Source organism: Periplaneta americana, chromosome 8 (assembly GCF_040183065.1).
Source record: "Periplaneta americana isolate PAMFEO1 chromosome 8, P.americana_PAMFEO1_priV1, whole genome shotgun sequence".
Taxonomy (NCBI): domain Eukaryota; kingdom Metazoa; phylum Arthropoda; class Insecta; order Blattodea; family Blattidae; genus Periplaneta; species Periplaneta americana.
In genome coordinates this window covers 1,277,501-1,300,000 of record NC_091124.1, presented here as the reverse complement: position 1 = coordinate 1,300,000, position 22,500 = coordinate 1,277,501, and the positions used below count along the sequence as shown (strand labels likewise).

Sequence of the window (22,500 nt, the reverse complement as noted above, 5' to 3'; positions counted from 1 at the left end):
GTAGCAGCACTGTACACACATCCACATACAGTAAACGTTCCGACAGTGAGATGCTGACACCTGAAGGCTAAAATACAGAATAATTAAATTTTCTCCTCTAGATGTAGCACGTAAACGATAGGCATCAATGCACCTGACATATGTAGGTTAGATTCACTGTTCACTTAATGCTTTGTGCTCTTGACGAGTCATAAGCGGCCAGCAAAGACAATTTTCTCAACAAGGTTTAGGAAGTATGCTGCAAGCTTTCAAACGTAAAACTATTAGGCCTATGTGCTGCTAAAAGTAATGAAGCAGACTGTTTTCTCCTTTGTTTTTCTGTTGCTAAGAAACAAAAACTAGAAAAAGTTTTAATCACAGAAATATTTGAATATCACTTCATGTCAAAGCCACCTAGATTTACATGCGTGAAATTTCTGTAACCTTCTTGAAAAGAGCAAGGCTTGTACGTGAACGGATGTTGCCAAGTTTACATAAGAAGTTTATGCAAGATGCGGGAAGTTTAAAATACTCGATCCTGATATTATACATCCCCACTACGTCAATACGGTATTAAATAATAAAAGTAGTCGTGCATTAATGGAAACAAGGTATTCACGTGCTCTTGTGCTCTTATTGACGCACCGCCACTGTTGGGGGCCCTAAAATAGGAAGCTGTACAGTGAAATTCCTATTAATGAATAATTTGGATATTTTGTCCCTTCAAGTGTCCGTAGTAAGAAAGCCCTATACTTTTTTTCTTCTGACAAATTAATGAGGTAGGCCTATGAATTTTCTTATGATTGCACAACATGGCCTCGGGTGCAAAGCTCTTCACATTAATTCTCAACAGTGTAACTTCCTGACATCCAACTATGTGATTAAGATGCGATAGAGGTTGATGTTCACTTGTTAATCAGCATTACTACGAGTTTATTGTTGCTCCGGGAACTTGATCGTATCAGCTTGTCACATCCATTAGAGATGTGTTCGATAGCTGCTATCAGGTCACAAATGACTGTCACCATAAATCAAGATCCAGATAACTTCTCAGCGATCAATTTGAAGTTGTCAGAATCAGACGACACACATCGATTATCTGATACGCGCCAGACGCACAAGGTGCCATTCATGCCTCGAGGTTATTTCCTTATTCTGTCAACAATCCGCAGACTTAAGCCTCATTCACAATGAAGATTAAACATAACGTAAGCGTTAACTTAAGAATGTAAGCGTTACGGTAAAATCAAGAAGTCATACCATCATTCACGATGGGAACTTAAACATAACAGCAAACATACTCGGTAACCATGGAAACATAACAACGACGCCATTTCCTCTTATTCTGTCGTATACTTCAGCGCTCCATTGTGAATGATCCCATTTGGTAACCTAACCGAAAACTTCTGTGTTTATGTTACGGCTGTGTTTAATTTTCATTGTGAATGGGCCTTTAGTATGTGACGTTGAGTCATGTTACATTAGGAACATTGGGAAAGGAATTAAATTTATGGACCTTTTCAACAAGGTTTAGGAAGTATGCTGCAAGCTTTCAAACGTAAAACTATTAGGCCTATGTGCTGCTAAAAGTAATGAAGCAGACTGTTTTCTCCTTTGTTTTTCTGTTGCTAAGAAACAAAAACTAGACAAAGTTTTAATCACAGAAATATTTGAATATCACTTCATGTCAAAGCCACCTGGATTTACAGCCCTCTTTCCACTACACACTGAAACGAATTTCCACTCTCCCTTGCGGCTTGTATTCTCGTTTTCGTTCGTCTTCCGCTCATTACAGGGCTCCGGTCGTTGAACAAACAGTTGACGAAAACAGCATTATAATAAAGGTCATTGCCTACGTGATCGTAGAGATACAGCGAAATAAAGTGACATCTGACGGCAGAATCGTCACGATGCGTTGCAGAGACCTTGAGAGAATCATGTAGTAAATGCAATTGTAACAATGAAAATTGTACAAGATATTTAAGGAACAGTGCAAAAAAAGTGAAATAAATATTTATGTACTTACTTACTTAATTACTTACTTACTTACTTACTTACTTACTTACTTACTTACTTACTTACTTACTTACTTACTGGCTTTTAAGGAATCCGGAGGTTCATTGCCGCCCTCACATAAGCCCGCCATTGGTCCCTATCCTGAGCAAGATTAATCCATTCCCTATCATCATATCCCACCTCCCTCAAATCCATTTTAATATTATCTTCCCATCTACGTCTCGGCCTCCTCAAAGGTCTTTTTCCCTCCGGCCTCCCAACTGACACTCTATATGCATTTCTGGATTCACCCATACGTGCTACATGTCCTGCCCATCTCAAACGTCTGGATTTAATGTTCCTAATTATGTCAGGTGAAGAATACAATGCGTGCAGTTCTGTGTTGTGTAACTTTCTCCATTTTCCTGTAACTTCATCCCTCTTAGCCCCAAATATTTTCCTAAGAAACTTATTCTCAAACACCCTTAACCTATGTTCCTCTCTCAGAGTGAGAGTCCAAGTTTCACAACCATAAAGAACAACCGGTAATATAACTGTTTTATAAATTCTAACTTTCAGATTTTTTGACAGAAGACTAGATGACAAAAGCTTCTCAACCGAATAATAACAGGCATTTCCCATATTTATTCTGCGTTTAATTTCCTCCCGAGTGTCATTTATATTTGTTACTGTTGCTCCAAGATATTTCAATTTTTCCACCTCTTCGAAGGATAAATCTCCTATTTTTATAGTTGTATTTCGTACAATATTCTGGTCACGAGACATAATCATATACTTAGTCTTTTCGGGATTTACTTCCAACCCTATCTCTTTACTTGCTTCAACTAGAATTTCCGCGTTTTCCCTAATCGTTTGTGGATTTTCTCGTAACATATTTACGTCATCCGCATAGACAAGCAGCTGATGTAACCCGTTCAATTCCAAACCCTCTCTGTTATCCTGAACTTTCCTAATGGCATACTCTAGAGCAAAGTTAAAAAGTAAAGGTGATAGTGCATCTCCCTGCTTTACCCCGCAGTGAACTGGAAAAGCATCAGATAGAAACTGACCTATACGGGCTCTGCTGTAAGTTTCACTGAGACACATTTTAATTAATCGAACTAGTTTCTTGGGAATACCAAATGCAATAAGAATATCATATAAAACTTCTCTCTTAAGCGAGTCATACGCCTTTTTGAAATCTATGAATAACTGAAGTACTGTACCCTTATATTCCCATTTTTTCTCCAATATCTGTCGAATACAAAAAATTTGATCAATAGTCGATCTATTACGCCTAAAACCACACTGATGATCCCCAATAATTTCATCTACATATGGAGTTAATCTTCTCAAAAGGATATTGGACAAAATTTTGTATGACGTCAACAAAAGTGATATTCCTCGAAAGTTACCACAGTTGGTTTTGTCCCCCTTTTTAAAAATAGGTACAATAATGGACTCCTTCCATTGATCTGGTACAATTTCCTTTTCCCAAATAGCAAGTACAAGTTTATAAATTTCGCTATATAATGCACTTCCACCCTCTTGTATTAATTCTGCTGGAATTTGATCGATACCTGGAGACTTGTACTTTTTCAGATTTTCTATCGCAATTTCGACTTCTGAAAGCGTGGGTTCGGGTATAAATGGCTCAGCAGTTTGTATTTCAATTTCGTCCCGATCATTTCTATTTGGCCTATGTATATTTAGTAGTTGCCCAAAATAGTTTTTCCATCTGTTCAGGATTGAATGAGAGTCTGCAAGCAAGTCACCATTCTCATCCTTGATCACGTTTATCTTTACCTGATATCCGTTTTTAAATTCCTTCATACCCTTATATAAATCTCGAATGTTTTTATTCTTACTATTTGTTTCTGCCTCATTCAGTTTTTCCTTCAAATAAATATTTATGTAAGTAAATTAATTTAGTTTAGTTGGGAAGTTAACGCGAACTAACAGAAATGCCATACGTATCTTTAATTTGACTTAAATTAGGTAAATTCAAGCTTGTCTCTGAACTGAAGCTTGTCTGTGTCTGTGTTTTCATAAAAATGATTTGAATTATATGTTTTGTGCTATGTTACTTTTTTTTTTATATGTTGAAGTAACTTTATTCAGTAGCATAGACCCGTCCAAAAAAGTATGCCAAAGTTACAATTTATTTATTATTTTGAGGAAAGTCGTTTGACTTATGGCAACGCCAAAAATAAAAATTATATCATATATACATAATGTAAAACGATATAATTTTTATTTTTGGCGTTGTCATAAGTCAAACGACTTTCATATGTTGGTAGGCCTGGAGTCCGGAAAGTACGGGGAGAAGTAAAATTCAATATACTGTAATATGAAACAAATGATATTTTAATACATTGATAGCGTTGTCTTTAAGCTACAAAACGAGGTACAGCTCGCTTCCGTGACTCAAGTCACACAATTTCTTGTAAAGGCTCATTCAGTGATTTTTTTGAGGTTCAAGACAAAGTCGTCCCAGGTTCTGACGCATGCCGCGACGCAGCGCCGAGGTCGCTAAAGACGGCCATTTTTAGGCACACTTTGCGTTGCAGATAACATCCCACATTCATTCTAAAATCAGTTTCATTCACAGGAAAACCAAACTCTGATAACTTAAGCCGTGATGATTGTTTCAACTGTCAGTGATCGCAGAGATTGTAAAACAGTCATTCTACTACACTGTCCTAATAAGATAACAAGTGACAATCGCAAGATATTTTACTGCAGTAAGAAAAGTTTTATGGAACAAGAAATTTCATCCCTACTATTACACTTTTACTACGTCATAATACTTTTGACCAATAAAACGGTACGAAAGAATGTCTTTCAACCAATCAGGGCTGCTTATCGCACGATTTTATCGCGTCCCTAGCATTTGTTTATTTCTATCACTACCCTAGCATTTGTTTCTTTGTTTGCCAACATTTCAAACTACACTGGTCTGAACGTCAAAAAAAAAAAAAAAAAAAAAAAAAAAAAACAGAAAATTACAAACCACTCCAGTCGATGCACAGCACTTTCAAATATGACTCGCATTGGCATTCAAGAACAAGAATTAATAAAGATCACTGATCATAGCTATGCATCTTCCCTGAAATAAATGAAGAGCATCATTCGGAAATCCTGAATAAGTTGAGGGATACACCATGTACATCAACGAGTTCACTTCTTTTACGCACACGTCCAATATAACATCAACTGAACCACCAACCACTAAAACATTCAAATTTGAAAATTGTACTTTCAATAATTATTCCTTTTAAAATTATTCATGTTTGTTTTTTATGTCATCGTCGTTAATTAAAACTTTTCTAACACTTGCGTATATTAGTTAGGTTATGTTATAGCTTCTGCTATATGATATTATGGATAGTCACGTATCAGAGATTGTTTAATACTAAGGTTTATTGAAAATCATCTGTCAAGTGACGTTGATTACTGGGATCCGGATGATTGAAGTGGAATGTAACTGTTTTAATAAAAACGAAACTGAATCAACAAAGCCTTCTTGACTAGTAACCGTTCAATGAAGATTCCATAGTTGGCACAACTGATAACAAGAAAACAGCTACTGCCATCTAGCGTAATGTTGAGATGGTGCAATAATACATTTGAAAACAGTTGTATTTTCGTAAGTCAATTAATATTTTATTGTATTGGAGTACTTCGTTACTTCTAATCTTTATATACTTTCTCCTAATCGTGTAATAGTCAATTAAATCCCACTCGAGTTTTGATTTTCTCTGGATAAATCAAAACCTCTAGTGAGATTACTGTTGATAGAAATTTGATATTTACCAGCGTAAGCTACCGCGGCAGTTACTAGAAACAGGCTACTGGTCGGCAGTTCACAGACTCTTGGTATATATTCGAAATGCTTACATAATTATTTACGTATGAATGAAGCATTTGCTTGGATGTTTGACTTCATGCTTTCCCTCTCCGCTGCAGGAAGATAGCTCTGGTCATCATCTTGACTCGGGCGGGACTCGACCTGGACCCCGCGGCGCTCAAGAGGCTGCGGATCACGGTGCCCAAGCTGGGGCTGGTGCCCTGGGTGGTGGAGTGCGTGGTCATGGCCATCATGACGTACTACCTGCTGGGACTGCCCTGGATCTGGGGCTTCCTGCTCGGGTCAGTCATTTCCTTTTAGATTAGTAAGTTATTTTACAACGCCGCACAAGTGCAATTTCCTTAATCTAGCTGGACAAAATTAATATATTACAGAAATTGATGAAGAGTTACATATGTGGGACTATTGATTGCATAACAGTGACTAATTATGCATTGAAAAAAGTATGAAATTTAAGAATATTAAATTATAAGTTGCAAATTTTTTTTTTATTGGTATGACTGTTCTATAATACTTGCCTGTTCGTTAATTGCCTTCTTATAAGTCATTTTTGGAGTGTGCAAAGTTTGAATCAATGTTCTATGATATTTTCTGAGAAAATGGTGCATAAAAATTACTATATTTTTAAGATCAATTATTTTCAATTACAAAATGAAAATTTCAATATCATCGAAACTACAGCTCCAATCTGCTTCATATTTACACAGTATATGCACACATATGTCTAGAATATCTCTGCAAAATTTCGTTACAGTGGCTCAAGTGTGTCCCAAGTTATTGAAGTTTCAATGTAAATGTGAAAATTACACCCTTTCAGTCTTTAATCTCCCCTTAATAACTTCTCTTCTAAGTAACATATTTCCATGAAACTTTATACAGAACTTAAAGGCAACGTATTTGATATGATTACGAACTCTGATTGCTTTGTGTGAGAGGAACTACCCTTTCGTAGGGGGTGCATTTAGAAGAAATTAATGACTTCTTTTCTTTCTAACATATTTTCATGAAACTTTATACAGAACTTAAAGGTACTCTATTTGATATGATTACGAACTCTGATTATGTTTATGTAAGGAGAACTACCCCTTTATAGTTGGTGAATTTAGACAAAATTAATTTTTTTTTCTAACATAATTTAATTAAACTTTATGAACAACTTAAATGTACTATATTTTAATTGTGGACAAACTCTGATTATGTTTAAATAAGAAAAACTACCTCTTTATAGAGGTAAATTAATAACTATTAATGTAATTAAATATATTTAAATTTAATATAAACATGTCCCTTATCCTTGAAAAATTATTTTCAATAAACAGTTAGGAATTCATGGCATATTCATTAATGTTTGAAAGTTGAAGGTAATCGAACGTAAGATGGAGTAAAATCAGTTATTCTTTGCTCATTTATGAAGTAATTTGATTAAATATGTACAATATTGCGAAATTTATAGCAGCTTTTTACAGTCTAATGGCGAAGTGCATCAACATTGATTAAAAACGCAGTAATCATAGATCACGAAACGATGGTTAAACAGTAGCCGTGGTTAAAATGTAATTTATGTGCACCATTCATAATCACCGATTACTAAAACATGGCTAGCTGACACCTCATTTAACCAGAGTAAAGTCTACGATGGTACATTGTTTCTACAAAATGACTAAAGGAAAGCATCCATACCGCTGCAAAGATAATAGTCAACGTCTAAAAACGACTGCGCTCACTATGTTCTACATCGAAATGAACGTATCCTACATTTTCGCGTTGCATTTGTTTGCCTTTGGGCGCTGTTATATTTGTGAGTCCCATTTCTTTGTTTTTCAGTACTTTTAGGTTAAAATCGTACAAAATGGAATATTGAATCCAGAAATGATTATATCCCAATATGAGGTTGAAGTATCGATAGACTTAATTACTAGATTTAAATGTAGGCCTATTATATAAAAAAGATGGAATATCCATAAAGGAAAAGGATGCAGAAAATTGGTAGGAATGTGTGTACGATCTTGGACTACACCAGGGAATTGTGCATTATCCTAAGATCCATCCATAACCTCTCTTTGTTCAGCCAGTGACATAGAGAAAGAGATACGGTATTCGAGTATTCCCTCTTAAAATACAGAAAATAATAGTTACATAGAATCGTAATAAAAGAAGCCGATCCGTAGGAGAAATATGATTGTTTTTGTGTTATTTCAATTGATCCATTTGTAGATTTTGATAAACGAAATCCCTCCTGAAATTTTCTGTCACCTAATTCCTCGTAAGAATTCTCTCATTCCACTAAAGAACCTTCACGCTCACGCTCTATCCAAGTAATTCAAGTACTGCACAATAATAATCGTCTTCGAAATAATCACCTGTGGTTATGGCCGCCATTTTGCTTTACTTGCTCTACTAATCGCTGGTTATCTCCTTTAACCGCTCATATTTGGTCGGTTAGAGATTACTGTGGTTAACCTCCTATTTAAGTCGTAACCGAGGTCGATCCACCATAAAAATGCTTAATCGGGGATTAGGTCACAATTTTAACCGATGGTTACACTAACCGACGTTGATGCACGTGGGCATAAAGGTAAGATATTGCTGATTCTGGTTGCTGTTTGTGGAGATGCTCTGACAATAAAATTCTTTCACAATGTGTGCTGCATATCGCTTTCCCGCTGATCTTAAAGTTGATTCTGCAGCCAAAGAAATTTCCTCCGGACTAAGGTCTCCTATTAAATTTTGAACTTTACTTTTTTTGCTCTTACTGCTGCTTTCACTGAACAGTTTACTTGGACGACCCCTACTCGGCTCAGATGTCGCATCCACAGGCAAAAATTTCAGATTTGTTCAGGGAAATTGAAGTCATTATTTAGCCAGTCAGCATTATACTTTAAAAATCTTTTCTTACTTCTATGGTACTTTAACCAGCGGGACAGAAAAATGGCTGATGGCGTTCTTAATTTTATTTTCAATATCACTGAGAATGTCTTTCAGTCCTAATGGAGGTACAGACGTGGACAAATTATTAGCAAAATTGAAGATTTTTATTATATATTTTTACAAAATATGATTCTTCAATTTAGACTACAGTTGAAATTTTTGTGTGTTTCCAAATTATTAGCAAAATTGAAGATTTATATTGTATATTTTTCAAAATTTAACTCCTCAATTTGGACTACATTTGACATTTTTGCATATTTACAAATTATTAGCAAAACTGAAGGTTTTTATTGCATATTTTTACAAAATTCGATTCTTGAATTTGGACTACAGTTGACAATTTGGATATTTCCAAATTATTAGCAAAACTGAAAATTTTTGTTTTATATTTTTACAAAATATGACTCTTCAATGCAGTTGACATTTTTGCTAATTTACAAATTATTACCAAAATTGAAGATTTTTATTGTATATTTTTACAAAATTTGACTCTTCAATTTAAACTACAGTTGACATTTTTGCATATTTCTGTCTACTGTAATGATGGAAATATCCAAAATTGTCAACTGTAGTCTAAATTGAAAAGTCAAATTTTGTAAACAGAATTATCATAAAAATCGTCAATTTTGTTAATAATTTGTCCACGTCTGTATAATATTGTTTAAAACCTCGTTAGTCCTTGATTCAGCACTACTCCGGTACCAAACTTCAAAAAGCTGCCGGCGGCGTACAGCCCGCCACGCCACTGAAAATAATTAACACCGGTTAGGTTCGCAGCTATACGCAACCAACCAAACAATATTTCACACGTGAAATGATGTCGGAATATAAATATGCAATTATTTTGACAGCAACTAACGGCTAGTATTTTGTAACTCATGTTAAAGCCAGAGTTTATGGAAAAAATTATATAAATATTCTTCATTTGAAATAAAGGCCGTATTGGATGTTCTAATTTAGTAATTTAGCTAAATTACACATTATATTGAAGCACATACTTGAATTTACAAATTCCATGTCAGAGAAGACAAGAAAACACAATTTACTAGCACTTACTATGACTTTGAACAAAGCTCTCTCTATCGCGACTGAGGAGTGTGGATTCAACCCTCTGCAGATAGCGATGTTTACGCTGTTGTAAAACAAACAAATATCCGGGAGAAAGATCGCGCATTGTCTTCACAAGATGCCTTGAACAGTTAGGAACATAAATTCATAAAAATATACAGTGAAATCAGTAAGTTAGAAAATGAATTTTGTCAGCCAGATTAGGAAAACTGCACACTCTGCGCTGTACCAACATCTAGCTTATTTAGGCCCAATTGTATAAAACTCCCTGACTAAAGATCAACTTTGATCGAAGATCGAAAAGTAAACCGAGTTCAGACACTTCTTCTATTGTATAAAACTTTTCTGCGATCAAATTACCTTGGTTCAAATGCAATCTAAGTTCACGTGAAAAGGATTTGGCAACATCGCATAAACAGATGAAATACGTGATGCACGGACCATGTTATACAGGTTTGTTCAGTGTTGCCAATCTAGCGATTTTAACTCTTTTTCAACAACAATTTCTTTTAACTTTTATATTGCTTAAATAGGGATTTAGTGTCCTTTTTAGCACCCCATAGTGACAAAATTTAATCTTTCTTTGTTGATAATGAGAAATCTAGCGACTTTACAACTACTTTTTGGCGACTTTCCGTATTACACTCTGTTGGAGACACTGTTTTTTTTTTGCAATGTAAATAATGGCGGACAATAAAAAGAAGGTTGACTGTTCTCCAAGTTGTTATCATGTTATGGTGTTTGATACTGCTAAACATAATAAAGCTTTATAAAACGACAATTTTCGTTTAGTAATACAGTTAATTGAACATTTATGAATGTACCTATCATATCCATTAATAATTAATGGTTGTTATAAACATAATATAATTATAGGTTATGTTATTTGATACTGCTGAACACGATAGAGCCTTATAAAATATAAGAATGTTTGTGTATTAAGGCAAGAAATTGAAAGAAATATATATAAATGTACCTAACATATTTATTAATATTAATAATAATGGATATTTTATTTGCACACTCTGTCACTTGTGTATTTCAAACAGAAAAGAAATAACTGAACTTGGATCATCTAACTTAATCGGAGAAATTTCTTCAGTCAAAGTTGACTTTAGTTTGAGACAAATTAATCTCAGATTAGACTTTATACAACACAAAATTCCAAGTTCAGCTGAAACAAGGATAAATTTAACCTCTGATCTAAGATTAAATGGTTTATACAATCGGGCCTTAGCGTCTGAAAAAAAACCTCAATCAGGTAAGTTGCTCCAACCGGGATTCGAATCCGGGCCAACCTGGTTTCGCTGCCATTCGCACTCCGCAGGTGTGGACGCATTTCCTTTTATCCTGCACTGAGTTCCAGTCAACGTTTCCGGCGTTTCTGTCTGCCCATGCTACTGAAATTTCTGATTTTTTTTTTGTAGTAATGTTACGAACAAAAGACCAAAAATACTGTAATTCGTTAAAATGTTTCATTCTCATGGAATTTAAACATCAAAACTACACCAGAGAATAAACTCTCAACTATAGCATCTTAGCCAATACACTACGAAGTGCAGACAGAATCATTCGAGACGAAAAGCCCTATCAAAATACGAGGGGGATCCAGGAAATAACGACCGTTTTGTTGTAATAATTAAAAAAATATATATTTATTTATTTGAAAAAACAAAGTCTGTTACATAACTGAAGCTTCCTTTACTTCTCTACATAATCACCGCCTACATTTAAACATTTGTCGTATCTGTTCACTAGCTTTAGAATTCCCGTGTTACACTCCTCTGCCGCCAGTTCATTAAGCCAGGTGTTCACTGTCTTCTTCAACTCTTCATCTCTTCCAAAACGCGTACCACCCAGAAAGTCTTTCAGCTTAGTGAAAAGGTGAAAATCGCTAGGAGCAAGGTCTGGACTATAGGGCGGATGATCAAAGATTTCCCAACCGAATTGATCCAGCAATTCTCGAGTTGAAGCAGCAGTGTGCGGGCGGGCGTTGTCGTGAAGAAGCACAACTCCTCTCAAAAGCATTCCTCGCATCTTGTTTTGGATGGCTCGCCGTAGTTTTCGTAAAGTCTCACAATAACGATTTGCGTTGATCGTACCGTAGTGCCTTTTGGCATGAAATCCAGCAAAAGAACACCTTTGCGATCCCAAAAGACAGTAGCTATGACTTTTTGTGTTGAGAGAGTCTGTTTGAATTTTCTCGGCTTCTTGGGTGATGAGGGATGATGCCACTGACGTCATTGGCACTTGGTCTCTGGGGTGTTGTGAGACACCCAGGTCTCATCACCAGTCACAATTTGATCAAGAAAGGCGTCTCCATCTGTGTGATATCGCATCAAGAATGTCAATGCTGAGGCCATTCTCTGAGTTTTGTGTTGGTCACTCAGTTGCCGTGGAACCCATCGTGCGCAGATTTTGTGGTAGCCAAGATGTTGCGACACAATTTCACCAAGCAAAGAACGAGAAATGTCAGGAAAGGCAATATGCAATTCGTCGAGTGATGTGCGCCTGTCTTGCAAGATTCTGTCGTTCACTTTAGTCTTCAGGTCTTCTGTGATGAGTGATGGGCGTCCGGGTCGAGTTTCATCGTGGACATTTGTTCGCCCATTGTTGAACATTTCGCACCATTTTGTCACATTTCTTTCATTCATTACAGTATCACCATACACTTCTTTCAATTGCCGGTAAATTTCTGCAGGTTTCAAATGTCGGGTATTCAAAAATCGAACCACACTCCTCACCTCACAGTCGGCGGGATTATCAATCACGTCGTTCATTTTGAAATAACACAAAATGCACAATGGCGACTTGTTGCAACCAGTACTCACAACATTATGAGAACACATGTTAAGGAAGCCAGTTGACCTTCAAACAAGGAAGGGGAGTCAGTTGCGCGGCGGGTATGCGCGAACGATCGTTATTTCCTGGATCCCCCTCGTATTTAAAACGTTCAGTTAGCTAAATAAAATCGTCATATAAATAAGTAAGTTCATGGTCCATTTCGCATTTTTCACATATGCAATTATTATATAACATTAATATTATAAAACCCCTTGAACGATAAAAAATCAAAATAAATTAAAATACAGTCTGATCCGTTTGGGTATGGATAATATTAATTTATTATTATAAAGCTATTATGATAGTAGGAAAAATTTCTTGATGGTTATATTATGATTAAAAGATGGGAGTTTCCATGACAATCAACAATGCATAATCTGAAAGGACAAATGAAAATCGTAGATTATTAAAATGGCTACCTCAAATCAACAGCGGGCACAATGTGTTCTTTGGTATGCTAAATTTGAGAGTGTTAAAAGAGTTCAAAAAGAATTTCTACGTGAGTATGGTGTGCATAATGTACCTAAATACGATTGCATAATGTTGTGGTATCGAACATTTGTAGAAACAGGTTCTGTGTTAAAAAAAACATGCAGGAGGTCGCAGGCGAAACCCAGTACGAGAAGCAGCTATCTCTTGGCTTGGTCCCCAAACTCCCCAGATCTAACCCCTCCTGACTTCTTCGTGTGGGATTTTGTTAAAGACATTGTCTATTCACAGAAACCCAGGAACATTGATGATCTGAGAGTAAAAATTACTCAAGCTTTTCAACAAATCACCCCTCTTATGTTACAACGGACATGGGCTGAATTGCATCACCGTTATGAGTTGTGCAGGGTGCGCAATGGGGGTCATGTTGAGCTCTGAGGAATCTCCCATCTTTCAGTGTTGTATGCACAAAGTTTCAACAAATAAAGTTCAGTAGTAAATGTTTTACGGTGTTTTTATTTTATCCATACCCAAACGGATCACCCTGTATAATTTGTAAAATTGGTTACGTATTTGCAGGTCCGTGATAGCCGCTGTCTCCCCGGCCGTCGTGGTGTCCTGCCTGTTCAGGCTGCGTCAGAAAGGCTACGGCGTGGCCAAAGGCATCCCCACGCTCATCATCGCCGTGTCCGGCATCGACGACGCGACATCAGTGGCGGTGTTCGGGATCATCCACAGCATCATGTTCACGTCAGGTGGCGTATCTATAATCAAGCGCGGTAGTGTTACAAGATTTCGCCGCTAGATATCGCGCAGTGACTGTTATGGCAATGACGTGGATAATTATATAATAGGATGCGAAACTTACTGAGTTTCCCGTAACACATACTAGAGGCGCTGTTGTAGAAATTAATCTTGCTGCCTCCTGTTGGGAGGAGAGGTGTTATTACATCTAGCAGCGCACCAAGTAGCGAAAAGAGTAACTATAGTATAGAATTCTTTAGTTGGCAGAGAAATTTAGACAGAGAAAGATATATTTCTTACCTCTCACTCACTCAGTGGCTGACCGGTCATCTGCGGGGGGGATGGTGGCAAGAGACAGACACACTCCATAAAACTATTTGTATGTGCAGTGGCGGATTCTTCTACTTCTACTTCCATGTTGTCATCACCGTCATCGTCATCACTATCAGAGTCCAAACTTATTACGAAACGATCCACCGCTTTGTCAATCATTCCATCCCATTCCCAATAAAAAATCCTCTTCCTTTTTAACATGTTCACACGCATTTTTCCAATTCTCTGGCGTGAACTTGGACAACGCTTCTTCAAATAATTTTATGACTTCACTGGATTTGAAAGATACATTATGTTTAGCGACATCATTTGTCACTTGTGCCCAGATGAACTCAATGACACTAAAATTGCAGTGGCATGGTGGCAGTCACACTACGGTACGCCGGTGTGGTTCACTTTGAGCTGAGGTATCCAGTTCGTACCTTACCATTTTCTCCTTTTTAAAATTTTATTATGTCGTACAATACGATTTTTGTCGCCTTTGGGTCGTACTCTATGTTGTTCTGACGTAACCAAGACTGCATGTCTGATTTAGAAGATGCAAAAGTGGGAGCTATACAGAATGTAAGAGGCGTTGTCCATTACAATGATGCTGTTTTGTGGAATGTTCGGAAGGAGTTTCTTTTGGAACCAATGTTTGAAATTAACGGCGTTCATTTCTTGACTTAAAACTATGATAGGCTCCTGGTATAAATCCACAGGATGATCCAGCATGCACAATAATAAATCGTCCCCCTTTTCCTAAGGGCACGTTCAGAGAAATGTCACCATCGTCACAAATCCAAATTTTGCTCTTCGTGTGATTAATGTTTATCCAAGTTTCGTCTAGGTAAACGATAGGGCGGCCCGGTTATTCTTAAGTCGCGCGTCCTCCTTAAGAAATGGAATCGCTTAGCAATTATGTCGGGTTTCTCTGTCAGAAGCTTCCGTCCGAAGTTATTCTTAGCGTAACGGAAATTAAGTTTTTTTAGTCTTTACCGCACCAACCATTTGCTGCCATAAAATAACCCAGACTTATCGAGAGCATCACGAATATCTTCCACACTGGGACTAAAATCAGTCTTGTACAAGGAGTAAATCTGTCCCTTGATGGCGGCCGCAGTGAATGAGTCTATATTGGTTTTCGTGGGAGTTCTTTTCGGCCGCTTTTTGCCCGGAGTTGACACTTTTTTTCCTGATTCATCTGCTTCTCTCTTTTCATTTAGGATACGGTAAACAGTGCGTTCAGATACTCCATACGCAGCAGGAGTTCGCTTTGCTACTTCGACTATGTTTATTGTAGGGTTTCCGACTTTCAAAGCATCATACTCCTCCACGAAAAACTTATGTACATTGCACACTATTTCCCTGGCGTCAGACTGCAGTGGCTTTCCTCTTGTTCCTACACCAAGAATCACAAACAGTAGGACAAGTACGCCTAATATAAAGCACGATACTTCTAACATTTTAATTATAAAATTATTATAAGGGCCTTCTCAAACTACACTGAAAAATGTTGTTAACACATAGTTGTAATAACATCCACCACTGACAACCTTTCCAGATGTCCTGGTGAGGGAAGGGGAGGAAAAAAACAGGAAATGCTGTTCTATACAAGTGTCTGTGTCATAGGATTAGTTCAACTCACCCTCCCTGACCCTTCCCAAGACATCAGGTAGCTCTGCCAACATAGACCTTCCCAAGTATAATTACTCCATGCATTTAGCAGCGCACCTGGTGACGAAAATGTTAAACTGTGCAGAAAGTATTCCCTCCCACCCTCATCGATATTCAAAACTAACCCAATTTAAAATAAAACATTTACATTTTTATTCCTCACAGCATCTTCTACTGAAAATTCTTACCGGAGCCAACAGGAGGATAAAAGAGACGATCTATTTTACACTACCCAATTAAAATATAACCAGACAGAGACAAAAAATAAAGCAAAAGGTTAGATAATTGGGATTGTATTCTTTGGGTATTTATTGTACAGCGCAATGGAAAAGTCTGCAAGAACTACTTGGATAGTTCAATTCATTATATTACTATTACTTTACAATACATTCAACAACACTACTTTTACAACGTCCATAAACATCACTGTTTAACATACACTGCTTATACACACGTAGTATCACTTTATGTTCACTTATTAGCAAGTTTCTGTCTGCCATCTTGTCTCTTTGAGCAATATATTTTTTTTAGATGTTTTTATTAAGAGTACCAGGTCTCTTGGACCTTTGCCTTTTACAAAAATATGATTTTATAAATTGAAATGTAAATAGGTTTTGTTAAAGAAAATTGACTACTAAGACCGTCAAAGACGGAAGTATTTGTAGCAATATCTCGAACGGATAAATAGAGAACTCTGGGTAATGTACCCAACACGTAGTTCTAATGTTCACCACCTACGACGTTGGGCGCTGATCATCTTATTTCAGCCCCCCCCCCCCGCCGCCAGATGGTGCTGACCGCAGTTTCGCATCCTATTATACAATTTATCCATGTCTATACTATCTGGTCATGATATTATGCACATGTACAGAGTGCTTCAGTTCCTATGATGAAGGTCAATCACCATGGAAGTTCGTCAGTTTGCCACATTGGGGCTGGAATATTGCTAGCTATGTTCCTATGGGAATTGTAGGCAGAAAAAGTGGTTATAAGTGTTGCCAACCTGACAATTTAAACATGTTATGAATAGGCCTACTCATCCTTATTAACAAAATTTGTTACTTTATATTATTATTATTATTATTATTATTATTATTATTATTATTATTATTATTATTATTATTAAATTATAAAATGGTATTTTCATATACGCAAAAGGAATTTTACAATGTTGCATTTGTTTGGATCAAATTTATACTCTTTTAAAAGACAAATTACAAAACTAAAATTCTTTCAATCCCCTAGGCCTATCATAATACATTTCTCTCTTAAACTGACTGAGCATATTGGCAATTAAATAGTCTAAGTGGCTTTCCCGAAACAGGCTACAGAATGTTTCATATAAAACCATTTTATCTCGAAAAGAAAGTAAAAACGAGCAAAATTGTATGAAACTTATTTCTTTGAAATATCTCAAAGAATAACTCTCTCAAACTAATTATATTATTTACCGTTCACCCTATATACTTACTTACTGGCTTTTAAGGAACCCGGAGGTTCATTGCCGCCCTCACATAAGCCCGCCATCGGTCCCTATCCTGAGCAAGATTAATCCAGTCTCTATCATCATATCCCACCTCCCTCAAATCCATTTTAATATTATATTCCCATCTACGTCTCGGCCTCCCTAAAGGTCTTTTTCCCTCTGGCCTCCCAACTAACACTCAATATGCATTTCTGTATTCGCCCATACATGCTACATGCCCTGCCCATCTCAAACGTCTGGATTTAATGTTCCTAATTATGTCAGGTGAAGAATACAATGCGTGCAGTTCTGTGTTGTGTAACTTTGTCCATTCTCCTGTAACTTCATCCCTCTTAGCCCCAAATATTTTCCTAAGCACCTTATTCTCAAACACCCTTAACCTATGTTTCTCTCTCAAAGTGAGAGTCCAAGTTTCACAACCATAAAGAACAACCGGTAATATAACTGTTTTATAAATTCTAACTTCCAGATTTTTTGACAGCAGACTGGATGATAAAAGCTTCTCAACCGAATAATAACAGGCATTTCCCATATTTATTCTGTGTTTAATTTTCTCCGGAGTGTCATTTATATTTGTTATTGTTGCTCGCAGATATTTGAACTTGTTGATCTCTTCGAAGGATAAGCTTCCATTCCTGGTCAGTTAATCCTGATGACTGCAATAATTGTAATCCAGTCTGTCGTTGTTGTTTTCAGAAACGCTGCTATTCCAGATAATCCAGGGGCCCCTGTCCATAATAGGAGGCATTGGTTTCGGCGTGCTGTGGGGAATTCTGCTGAAGTACGTTCCGGAGAAGCAAGACGTGAGTGCCTCTTCAACAATGCTGCTATGCTCAAAATAAAAACACTGCCAAGTGGCCTGTTGTCACCAACTGCTTTTCATTAAATTTTTCCCGTAATATTTATGTTAGATAAGTCACACGAAGCAACTTCACTTGGTGGGTTGCCACTTCAAAGCCTCGTATAACAGCTGGGATTGAAGTGAAGTGAATAATTCTGTCACTGACGACATGTCCCCAGCCGTTCGTGGTGCCCCTGCGCATCCTGATGCTGTTCGGGGGCGGCCTGATCGCCGTGCTGGGCAGCGAGAGCATCGGCTATGGTGGGGCGGGGCCCCTCGGCTGCATCGCCGCCGCCTTCGTGTCCCTGTACTTCTGGTCGCAGCAGGGCTGGGAGGTCGAGGATGTGAGTCAATAGCTAATTAATTAATTTGTTTGTTTATTTGTTTATGTAGGCCCTACTTATTTATTTACTTATTTCTTTTTTCTTTGTTTATTTATTTATTTTTTATTTTTTTATTTATATATTTGTTTGTTTATCTGTTTCTTTCATCGTATATTTAGTTATTCATTTATTTATTTATTTGTTTTATATTTATTTATTTGTTTACTTATTTATTTATTTATTTTATATTTATTTATTTGTTTACTTATTTATTTATTTATTTTATATTTATTTATTTGTTTACTTATTTATTTAGTTATTTATTTTATATGTATTTATTTGTTTATTTATTTATTTATTTGTTTGTTTACTTATTTATTTATTTATTTACTTATTTATTTATATATTTATTTATATATTTATTTATTTTATATGTATTTATTTGTTTATTTATTTGTTTGTTTGTTTACTTATGTATTTATTTAATTACTTATTTCTTTGTTTATTATTTATTTCTTTATTTATTCATTTATTTGTTTCTTTGTTTGTTTCTTTACTGCATTATTTATTTATTTAATTACTTATTTATTTATTTATTTATTTATTTATTTTTCTTATTTTTTGTATTTATTTTTGTGTTTATTTATGAGTTTGTTTGTTTACTTGTTTCTTTGTTTGTTTATTTATTTATATTTATTTATTTACTATTTTATTTATTTATTTATTTTTCTTATTTTTTGTATTATTTATGTGTTTACTTATGTGTTTGTTTGTTTACTTGTTTCTTTGTTTATTTATTTACTTATATATATTTATTTATTATTTTATTTATTTATTTATTTATTTTTCTTATTTTTTTTGTAATTATTTTTGTGTTTACTTATGTGTTTGTTTGTTTACTGGTTTCTTTGTTTATTTATTTATTTATATTTATTTATTTATTATTTTATTTATTTATTTATATGTTTATTTGTTTATTTGCAAATTTCCCTGTTTATTTATTTATGTATTTATTTATTCATTTATTTGTTTGTTTATTATTTATTTATTTATTCATCGTAATCATCATGAATTTATTCGTTTTAGACCATGTGATATGTAACAATAATCTAAGAAATATGGCCTTTATCCCTTCATCGATATCTTGGTCTTCATTGATCTGTGTCCTGTTGGTCTATATACTGAGGCTATTTATTTATTTATTTATTTATTTATTTATTTATTTATTTATTTATTTATTTATTTATTTATTATATATTCATTTATTTGTTTACTTATCTATTCATTTATTTATTTATTTATTTATTTATTTTATATTTATTTATTTATTTATTTTATATTCATTTATTTGTTTACTTATTTATTCATTTATTTATTTATTTATTTATTTATTTTATATGTATTTATTTGTTTATTTATTTATTTATTTTATATTTATTTATTTGTTTATTTATTTATTTATTTACTTATTTATTTATTTATTTATTTTATATGTATTTATTTGTTTATTTATTTATTTTACATTTATTTATTTGTTTACTTATTTATTTATTTATTTATTTATTTGTTTATTTATTTTATATGTATTTATTTATTTATTTATTTATTTATTTATTTATTTTGTATGTATTTATTTATTTATTTATTTATTTATTTATTTTGTATGTATTTATTTGTTTATTTATTTATTTATTTATTTTATATTTATTTGTTTACTTATTTATTTATTTACTTATTTACTTATTTATTTATTTATTTATTTATTTATTTATTTATTTATTTATTTATTTATTTTATATGTATTTATTTGTTTATTTATTTATTTTATATTTATTTATTTATTTATTTATTTATTTGTTTATTTATTTATTTATTTATTTATTTATTATTTGTTTTATTCATGTTACTTATTTTATTGCATTATTTACTTTAATTGATTTCGTTATTTCCCTTATTTTATCTATTTGGTATTGCCTAGTTCTGAAAAGCATCACATTGCACTGCTGCACCCTGTCTCCAGCCACATTTACATCGGAGCCTGCTTAACGCCATGGCGCGCTCACTCTGTGTTGCAGAACCCCGTGGCCACGGCCTTCGAGATATTCTGGATGATCTTCGAGCCCGTCCTGTTCGGGCTGACGGGCACGCAGATCAAGATCGACGAGCTGGAGCCGCACACCGTCACCATCGGCCTGGCCTGCCTCGTGGCCGGCATCGTGGTGAGTCTGCCTTAATGCTGGTACTGCAGCACGTGCTGTAGGCCTACACTTCAAGCCTCGGCGACACTGATATCAAGTGTTTGTTTGCAGGCCCGCATCATCTTCACCGTGATCATCGCCGTGGGATCGAAACTCAACCTCAAGGAGAAGATATTCGTGGCCCTGTCGTGGATGGCGAAAGCTACAGTACAGGTAAGACGAGACCTGGAACGTAGTCACTTTACAGCACTGATAAGAAACAAAACAACAAGGGGGCGTGGCATTTAAAGAGCTGTCAAAATAATGTTTTCATCAAAGAATTCTTTTTCATAAATTTCTGATTACAAATGTAGTAAATTTTTGTTCTAAAGTTGGCTCCCTGAAGTTACTAGATGAATATTGCGAGGGAGAATTTTAATTTACATAAATATATATTTCTTTTTTATTGTCGCAATTTAATAAACCCTATTTCACCCTGAGGTATATTAGGGTTATAGTTGGCATCAAAATACATATTTTATAACCAATAAACAATAGTAAAGTTATAATATAAAATAGTGGTCACAGTTACAATTCACATGAATTATGTACAAGAATGCACCTTAATGAAAGAATGGATCCTGTTAAAGATTAATGAGATGTTTGAGGAATAATCAATGCAAAAGATATACAAGAATGTCTAACCGTTTCAGAGTAAATACACGACCTAAAAAGATAATCAATAGTAATTAATATAACAAAGTTTGACTTTCACTTTCAAATTAATACTTAATTCGTGAACAATTACATAAATATTTATTTTACTTTCAAATGTAGTTTCTCGTAAGTTTATTTTTCTTGATTCAACACCAAATTTTTGTGCCAAATAATCAATCTGGATGAAAATCAAGATTTCAGGTATAACTCCCCGTAAAGTTGATTTGAATAATTTCGAGGGAAAAATTGTTCCGGAGCCGGGTATCGAACCCGGGCCCTTTGGTTTAACGTACCAAAGCTCTACCACTGAGCTACTCGGGAACTCTAACCGACACCGATCCAATTTTTCCCTCTATATCCACAGACCTCAAAGTGGGCTGACAACCGTCAAGCAACCAACTTCGAGTGCACACTAACTCCGTGTGACTTAAATTGTCACCTGAAATCTTGATTTGCATAATACACGTCACTGTTCGTTAACAGAAAACCACAATTTAAGTCACACGGAGTTAGTGTGCACTCGAAGTTGGTTGCTTGACGGTTGTCAGCCCACTTTGTGGATATAGAGGGAAAAATTGGATCGGTGTCGGTTAGAGTTCCCGGGTAGCTCAGTGATAGAGCGTTGGTACGTTAAACCAAGGGTCCCGGGTTCGATACCCGGCTCCGGAACAATTTTTCCCTCGAAATTATTCAATCTGGATGAAGTTTTTACTGCAAGTATTTATGAGGTAGCTGTATGTTTCTGTGCATTTATTTTGTAAGAAGTGCTGCTAGTTTATTTTATTAATATTTTTTCATGGATTATATAAAAAATAACATTTTTAAAATTAAAAAAAAAAATGTTGTTGTTGTTGTTGTTTTCTAATGCCAGGCATTTGACAATAAAGTCATTTGACCTCTTGCACTCCAATATTTTTCAAAGATATTATCATGGCCAGCCACTCAAGCACAGATTTTGAGGTGTTCCGAATCCATTTCTTGGTTTGAGTTGCACAATGGGCAGTTAGGGGACTGATATATTCCAATTCTATGCAGGTGTTTGGGCAAACAATCATGACCTGTTGCCAATCTAAATGCAGCTACAGACGATTTTCGTGGTAAATCGGGAA

At 35.1% G+C, this 22,500-nt stretch overlaps 1 protein-coding gene across 3 annotated transcripts in view; it reads left to right on the top strand.

Annotated features, from left to right (window-relative positions):
• The window catches only part of Nha1 (Na[+]/H[+] hydrogen antiporter 1), a 237,280-nt gene that overhangs the window by 208,705 nt on the left and 6,075 nt on the right, over positions 1-22,500 (top strand). For all 3 annotated transcript variants that reach the window (XM_069832260.1, XM_069832258.1, XM_069832259.1), the window contains 6 exons: positions 5,944-6,126; positions 13,694-13,869; positions 18,030-18,136; positions 18,354-18,518; positions 20,573-20,716; positions 20,807-20,908. In XM_069832260.1, coding sequence (XP_069688361.1) covers positions 5,944-6,126; positions 13,694-13,869; positions 18,030-18,136; positions 18,354-18,518; positions 20,573-20,716; positions 20,807-20,908 — 877 coding nt within the window. The remainder of the gene's footprint in view (positions 1-5,943; positions 6,127-13,693; positions 13,870-18,029; positions 18,137-18,353; positions 18,519-20,572; positions 20,717-20,806; positions 20,909-22,500) is intronic.